This window comes from Eptatretus burgeri, chromosome 2 (genome assembly GCF_056783735.1).
Source record: "Eptatretus burgeri isolate ZD-2024b chromosome 2, Ebu_testis_v1, whole genome shotgun sequence".
NCBI classification, from domain to species: Eukaryota; Metazoa; Chordata; class Myxini; order Myxiniformes; family Myxinidae; genus Eptatretus; species Eptatretus burgeri.
The window spans coordinates 8,228,128-8,235,627 of NC_140962.1; the positions used below are offsets into that span (position 1 = coordinate 8,228,128).

At 40.2% G+C, this 7,500-nt stretch overlaps 1 protein-coding gene across 3 annotated transcripts in view; it reads right to left on the reverse strand.

The window, feature by feature from the left end:
* The window catches only part of TRIM9 (tripartite motif containing 9), a 100,475-nt gene that overhangs the window by 34,766 nt on the left and 58,209 nt on the right, over window positions 1–7,500 (reverse strand). For all 3 annotated transcript variants that reach the window (XM_085862145.1, XM_085862138.1, XM_085862130.1), the window contains exon 6: window positions 1,409–1,504. In XM_085862145.1, the coding sequence (XP_085718271.1) occupies window positions 1,409–1,504 (96 nt within the window). The remainder of the gene's footprint in view (window positions 1–1,408; window positions 1,505–7,500) is intronic.

Below are 7,500 nucleotides of genomic sequence, written 5' to 3' on the forward strand. Positions count from 1 at the left end.
TCGTTGGATGAGCAGTTTTCCACTCCCATCATGGTCTTGCCCCACGTGCCATCTCAGCCATTCATTCCTCTTGAGCCCCACCATATCATACTCCCGCATCAAGCAACCCATATCTGAGCTAACCACAAACCTCCAAAATAGTCTCCCTGATTTATTCATATATGTTCTTTTCTTCAACACATTCAAATAGCAAGCAATCAACATCGAACAACATCTCTTTTTCTTTTTCCTGACCTTTTTCATTCTCATCGACTCTCCTCTCCAGTCCACCTGCATTATTTTTCACATTTACCCTGTTTGTCACTTATCCTCTCTGCTCACGTGTCCTTTGTCTACTTATCCCCCTCTGTTCCCCTGCCCTATCCATATGTCCCTACTTACTATGCTGCCATTTATCCCTTCCCCAAGTTCGCGTCCCTTCTCTGCCTGCTCCCCCTCTGATCCATTGTTGGTGTGTTGGCCTCTCACCCCTCTGTCATTCAGCTCTTCCATGATCCTCAATCTCTGTATTTAAAAAAAAAACAGATGAGCAGTCAGTTATTTGTCTTCGCAGGATGGTGATTGCATTTTTGGCCAGATTGTCCTTAACAATGTTCAAATGTCAGTAAATAAATACCTCGTTAGGTTTAGGTTTTAATTTTGTGGTGACATCATTTTACTCCCATCTTAGGTAAAATAACAGAAACCAGCCTGTTTTAGTGCGGAACAACGGCCTCCCTCAACTAATGTTGAAGGCTGTTTGGCGTAATTGCCATGCTTTTCAAGTGTGCAGGTTAACGAGAGTGAGTAGGCATGGGAAAGCTGTCCAATCTGATAGAGAAAGAAACAGGTCTTTAACCACTCAAACAACTATTTAGTTCTTTTTGCAAAGATAAACAGGGCACTGGTAAGAAAGGGAAAGTGCTCTATCGCTGGCGCATATATAACTAGAAGGGCACTCGGTAGAGTGCAAACCTCCGCCACGCAATGCCTGATCCACGAGAACATATCGGGCCCAATACATTTTTGAAATGTCATGCTACACAGTACGATATCGGTTTTGGCCCTATCTCTCAATGGTGAAGAATCACTTTAAAATTAAATAATTCTCGTATCCGGATCCGGATCGGGATCTTCACCAAAATCTAATCAGTTCATCCTTGGCACATGCCCAACCTGTCCACAAAATTTCATCCGGGTCCATCTTAAACTTTTTGAGATATCCTGTACACAGACAAACAGACAGACAGACAGACAATCAGATGGAAAGGAGTGAAAACAAAACATCCTTCGCTTTCGGTGGCGGAGGTAAATATCGTAATTCTTAACATTTCACCCATCATATTTCAGGAACACTTGAGAAGGTTGTAAGTGCATCAGATATTCATTGAGTTTACACCTCTGGGAGGTGACTCCTTATACAACTCACCTGAATTGTTTGTGTCGTGCTCTTCAGTTGCATCAGGAACTCCTTGGCGTCCTTGGCCTTGGCTGACAAAGATGTAAGGGCAGCCGACACATTGCCCTGGAAGGGTGTACGCAGGCCACAGTAAGAACAGGATTGCTCCTGGGATCATTTCACAAGAAATGCACAACTAAGGTCTTTCAGACACAACATCACAGTCATCTATGTTTATTGTAGCATGTTATGAACTCGAGGGTTAAGAGGATTAAGAGCCTGCGATTTGTGCCACTGTCGTGATTTGTGCCACTGTCCGCTCTTTAATATATCAGCCGTTTGATCCATTAACTCTGCTTGAATGCTTTAGCAAAGCACAACTGCGGGTCTACATAAAACAACTCAATAATTTCATTTTGACATGAGGCTATCCTTCTAAACACTGTGGTGTTGACGACCCTGTGTTCTCTCTTTAAACACTTGCAGTCAAGCTTGAAGGGACAAGTAGTTGAATTGATGGACAGACAAAATTAAGGTTCTGTAAGAAGCTTAAAGTGGTGAAAATAAACAAAGGGAAAGAGACTGGCCTTAAGCTGATCAATGAAGTTTTGAGCCATTAGGGCAGACAGACAAAGAGATTCGAGGAAAGGGAAAGTATTGTTGGAAACAAAGGGTGCCCTCTGGGGGATAAGATGCAGTGTCAATTATCAGATCAGTCCAGCATTTGGAACTCCCTTACCAATACTCATTTATGTATATGACTGACAACACACTTTGACAGAGCTGCACCTGGCGTTGAGAACGAACCACTCCTTGAGCCGGTCTCAGCCCTCTAACTAAAAGTGAAATAAGGCCTGTAAATCCAGTGGATAAACAATTTTCTCCAATCCACCTATTTTGCAATGAAGGATCAGGTTTCCATGTGGCACAGAACTGTGAAGGCAGAGTGTGCACCTGGGCTAGAATGCAGGAGGAAAGGTGAGGTTGCAGGTGTCCAAGAGAATGACAAAAAAAATTTTCGGGTCACCGGTGTCAGCGGAGAAAGAGAGAACGTCTTAAATATGGATTAGAGGCCAGAGCGGCATGGCTGGACGCTCACAGATGGCTGATGAGGGCTGCTCAATGGGGAGGCTATTGTGGTTGTGGACTGAAGGTGGGTTGTGAAGTGGGGATGTGGGTGCAGGGTGTGGGAGTGGAGTATGATGGAAATGCATTTAAACAGAATGAAAGAGATGAGCGATGTGCCCTGTGTAATCTATTAATGGTCCAACAGTTTTTTTTTATTATTAAATTTTTGTGCTGCCCCATTATAAAGTGTTAAACTACAGATGGCATCATTGAAAGTGTTCATTCCTTTGTTTGAACTTCAACTGATTGAAAGAGCCCAGTGAGTGTCAATGCATTTTTATTTCTACTTTGTAGTTTTATGCCAACTTAAAACTTCACACAATTGCTTTACTCTCAATATGAATGATCATCACCATAACAATCTAATAAAAGTATATATATATATATATATATATATATATATATATATATATATATATATATATATATATATATATGATAAATAAAAAAAATAACGAAGGAAGATAATGCTAGATGTTAAACATACTGGATGGGCCATTTGAATACAGGATATTTCATAATGGTCATACGTTAAACATTCCAAGGAATAATAAATGGCACAAAATAATATAGTTGTGTGTGATAAATGTTTCAATTTTCAGCAGCGTCTTGCGTAGCGAATGCTGCTCATAGAGAGTTCGGCGTTGTTCTTCTTCTTCTTCTTCTTCTTCTTGTGAAGGCAAAACCTCTAGGACTCGGCTCTTGCATATACAACATCCGGATCTCCTTAAATACTAAACGCCTGTACACATCCTCGCATTGAGGGTGCCTTTTGAGAGCATCTATCATGAACTTTTAAATATATTCGGACATTTGCTTTAAAGTTTCAAAAAGTTCACGTTACTATTTAAAGATTATTCCATTTATCGTATTGTAATTTCGTAAAATATATATATATATATATATATATATATATATATATATATATATATATATATATATATATATATATATATATATATATATATATATATATATATATATATATATATATATATATATATATATATATATATATATATATATATATATATATATATATATATATATATATATATATATATATATATATATATATCATAATACCGGGCGTAGTGGCGTGCGCCTGTAATCCGGCTACTCGGAGGCTTGGGTTGGAGGATCGCTTGAGGACGGGGGCTCTGCACTGGGCAGGGTGTAGAGCAGCCCGGAATCATGGCGAAACCCAAATCCTGATCCCTGTGTCGTAAGAGGCGACCAGGGTTGCATCAGGAAGGGCATCCGGCGTAAAACCTATGCCAAATCAGTATGCGGATCATAACGGATGATCCGCTGTGGCGACCCCTAACGGGAGCAGCCGAAAGATGAACAACAACATATATATATATATATATATATATATATATATATATATATATATATATATATATCATAATACGTGAATACATTATGACGGGTCTCGCTATTGGCTTAATCAAGGCACGTGACGAAATATCGGAAGTTGTTGTTTTTTTATTCTTTTATTTTTGTTTTTTAGCCGACAAAACCTTTAGGACGCTGCTCTTGGACACATTTGTCCTTGTTTTTTTTTGTGTGGAGTCAAGGCTTGTGGAAGAGCTCGGGCACAGAACGGATCAGAATGCAACATGACAAAAGGAACAGAAGAAAGAGAAGGTGAAAATACTAACAGCAGCTAGAGGGAGAAATTAGACCGAGACGGACAAACAAGAGATGTTAGGGTAATAGGTAACAATGAGAAGCAGGGGAGAACGCAGGGGAAGGACAATATGGGTACAGAAGGAAAAAACAAAAAAAATGGGGAGAGGGTAGGGTGAGGGTGGTTATCGTATTGAACACCTTATTTTAAAGCACGTTTATCATTTAGTTTTTCTGCTTTGCTGAAAAGAACCATAAAGCGGAATGTTTAAGGAAGATCGAGGCCCTTCCTCAGCTCAGATTGTGTGATTTTTTTTTTTTTTTTACACTCGCTGTGTTTGCCAAATGCAGGTTGGCAAGAGTGAGCCACCATGGGACTCGAATCCACACACCAGTGAGCAAAGAAAATAAAAAACCAAGTCTTAAACAACTTGATCAAACAGTTAGCACTATTGTTTAGCTCATTATAACAAATGTAATTTAATTAGGAGAGGACAAAAACTATATAATTCAGTTTGAAGTACAGTACAGTAGAGGTAATAAAGAAGAAGCAGTTCGGAATCGAGTTATGACATGAAAAAAGGGATTCTTCAAAGATCAACAACATCTGGAAGGAAGACAAGGCAAATGGCAATGAATGGGAGACACTCTTTTACACACACACACACACACACACACACACACACACACACACACACACACACACACACACACACACACACACACACACACACACACACACACACAAAACCTTCCTCCTCTCTTAAACAGAATCCTCACACCCAACTGTGCCCCTCCCACCCCCTTGACCATCCTAGCCCCTGAGGCCTTTTTGATCAGCTCGGTCGAGGGCCTTTGTTTCCTTACAATTCGTTCCTCTATATGAATATAAAGCATCCAACAGTGAAAACAGCTCGGGGGCAGCTGGCTGTATCAATCTGTATGAGTACATGGTCACTACGTTCGTCGCAGGTGGGTCATGAGGATTCACTCTGGACCATGTAACATTGACAACGGCTTAACGTCTGTCTGATTGTCTGTAAATAATGTCTGCAGGAATTAATTTTATAAACCTGCACAATTAGAGCCTCAAATTAAATTTCTTCAACACTGGCACATGCATGATGTGGCACATGCCGGTAGATGGGACGGACCGTTTAACGTCCATCCGAGGGACGTCGCACACATTGATGAATCACCCAGCCTGTGAAACAGCGGGATGAGAGTTTATAACTGGGTCTGGATTTTAACCCAGGCAAAAACATCTCAGCGGTGAGTGTGCGTATCTGTTGGCCACCTTGTCAGCTCTTGTACAGGGTATCCCAAAATTCACCGAGGGATTTAGAAATTAAATTACATTTCTGTTTTTTTTTTAATAATTCATGATTCTTTTTATACCAAAAGAAAATTTACAAAATGGAGATGAATTTGCTTTATTTATAAAAAAAAATTATGGAGCTTAGATGTCCTCCATTTTCGGCTTTGCAGAGACGGGCTCTTTCGACAGCATTTTCCATAACAGCGGACAATAACTCCGGCTGCAGCCCTCGAATTTCTGCACCGATGTTGTCCTTGAGCTGCTGAATTGTATGGGGCATATTGATGTATACACGCTCCTTTCGGTAACCCCAAAGAAAATAATCGGGAGGCGTCAAATCAGGAGAACGTGATGGCCAAGAAATTTCTGAATTTCGCGAAATTATTCGGTGTCCACGCTCTTTGGGTGAGAATAACTGATCGATGAAATATAAAAATAAAATTCCACGATTTTGGTTTTTTGTTCAGTTGTGAATTTTACCATGGGTAATTTCCAAATGTTAATCTAAATTCTGACAAAAAAAAGACAAACAAATTATTTTAAAAAACAGAAATGTTATTTAATTTCTAAATCCCTCGGTGAATTTTGGGACACCCTGTATTTACAATGAAGCATACTTGATTCCTTGTTTTTAAACCTATAGACATTATCCACTGTGGATCAGACGGCTCCAAATGCACCTGGGATTACAACATCCTTTAGGAAAGACATGAACCTGGTCTTCTCATCAGCTTTGATATCTTTGTGAATATCAATGGGTATATGGTATAGCCATCAAGGGTCACATGGTACTCTTCAGTAACTGGATGATTGCAGGACCCCTATTGTACAGCTCAAATCCGTACTCTGGTCCAAACAAAATATAAATTCTCATTCAATCTGATATTCTTCACTTTGCAAGCCCTTTGTGCCATGGAACCGACATATTATGGCTCTTTTTGTTAAATATCCTGATTGAAATGTTGCAGATGAAAGATATGACTTGTTAAATGATGGAAGTTAAAATGACGTTTCCTCCTAGTTCTTGCTTTTGATATTTCATGATGTATTGTTAAAAGGTGACAGGATATTTGGATGTCTGGACAAATGCCTGATTGCGTGAATGCATAAGTGCAGGTGTTTGGTTAAAAACAACAACAATCAGAGAATAAAAATGTATGTTATGTGATGTGATGTTGGACTTTCATGAACCGCAGGCAAAACACTGACATTGTGGCCAACTCGTTTTCTGCTGCCACATGGCTGATGAGATACAGAGTCGTGGTTTCGTGACATTTCATCTATCTATTCCTATACACTCTCGAACTGTGGATGCCTATTTGTTTCTGCTCTGTGGGAAACACATACGCATTATAATAAATAACTGAACGACAGCCAAAAACAAAGCAGTAAAAATTAATTGGCACCATACATAGCAGCAGAAATTCATCACAGCTGTTAAAATGATCATTAAAGCAACAATATTGGTTCGATCTTTCAAAAAATAGGAGCGTCTTGTGGAGGATGGATGGAGTTCACCTGTAACAGAATATAAGCAAGACAGGTCATTTGGAAATGCAGAGACTTACTGGGGTATCTGTCAAGACGACCCCTTTCACACAGCAGGTGTGCTACATTAAAATGGGCTGCCCGAGGGGACGATATTAAAGTGTACATATATGTATCGAAACATGTGGAGTGTGACGAGAACTCCCACGATCTCCATTGCACATACTCCCACACCAAATGGTTAACTCTGAGATAGAGGGGAGGAGAGAGTGAGAGAGGAAATGTGGGAGGAGAGTGCTGCACTGTATTGGGAGGGTGCAGAGCAAGGATGGGACCATGAGAGAGAGGAGAGAGAGAGAGACAGAGACAGAGACAGAGAGAGAGACAGAGACAGAGACAGAGACAGAGACAGAGACAGAGACAGAGACAGAGACAGAGACAGAGACAGAGACACAGACAGAGAGAGAGAGACAGAGAGAGACAGAGACAGAGACAGAGAGAGAGAGACAGAGAGAGACAGAGACACAGAGAGAGAGAGACAGAGACACAGAGA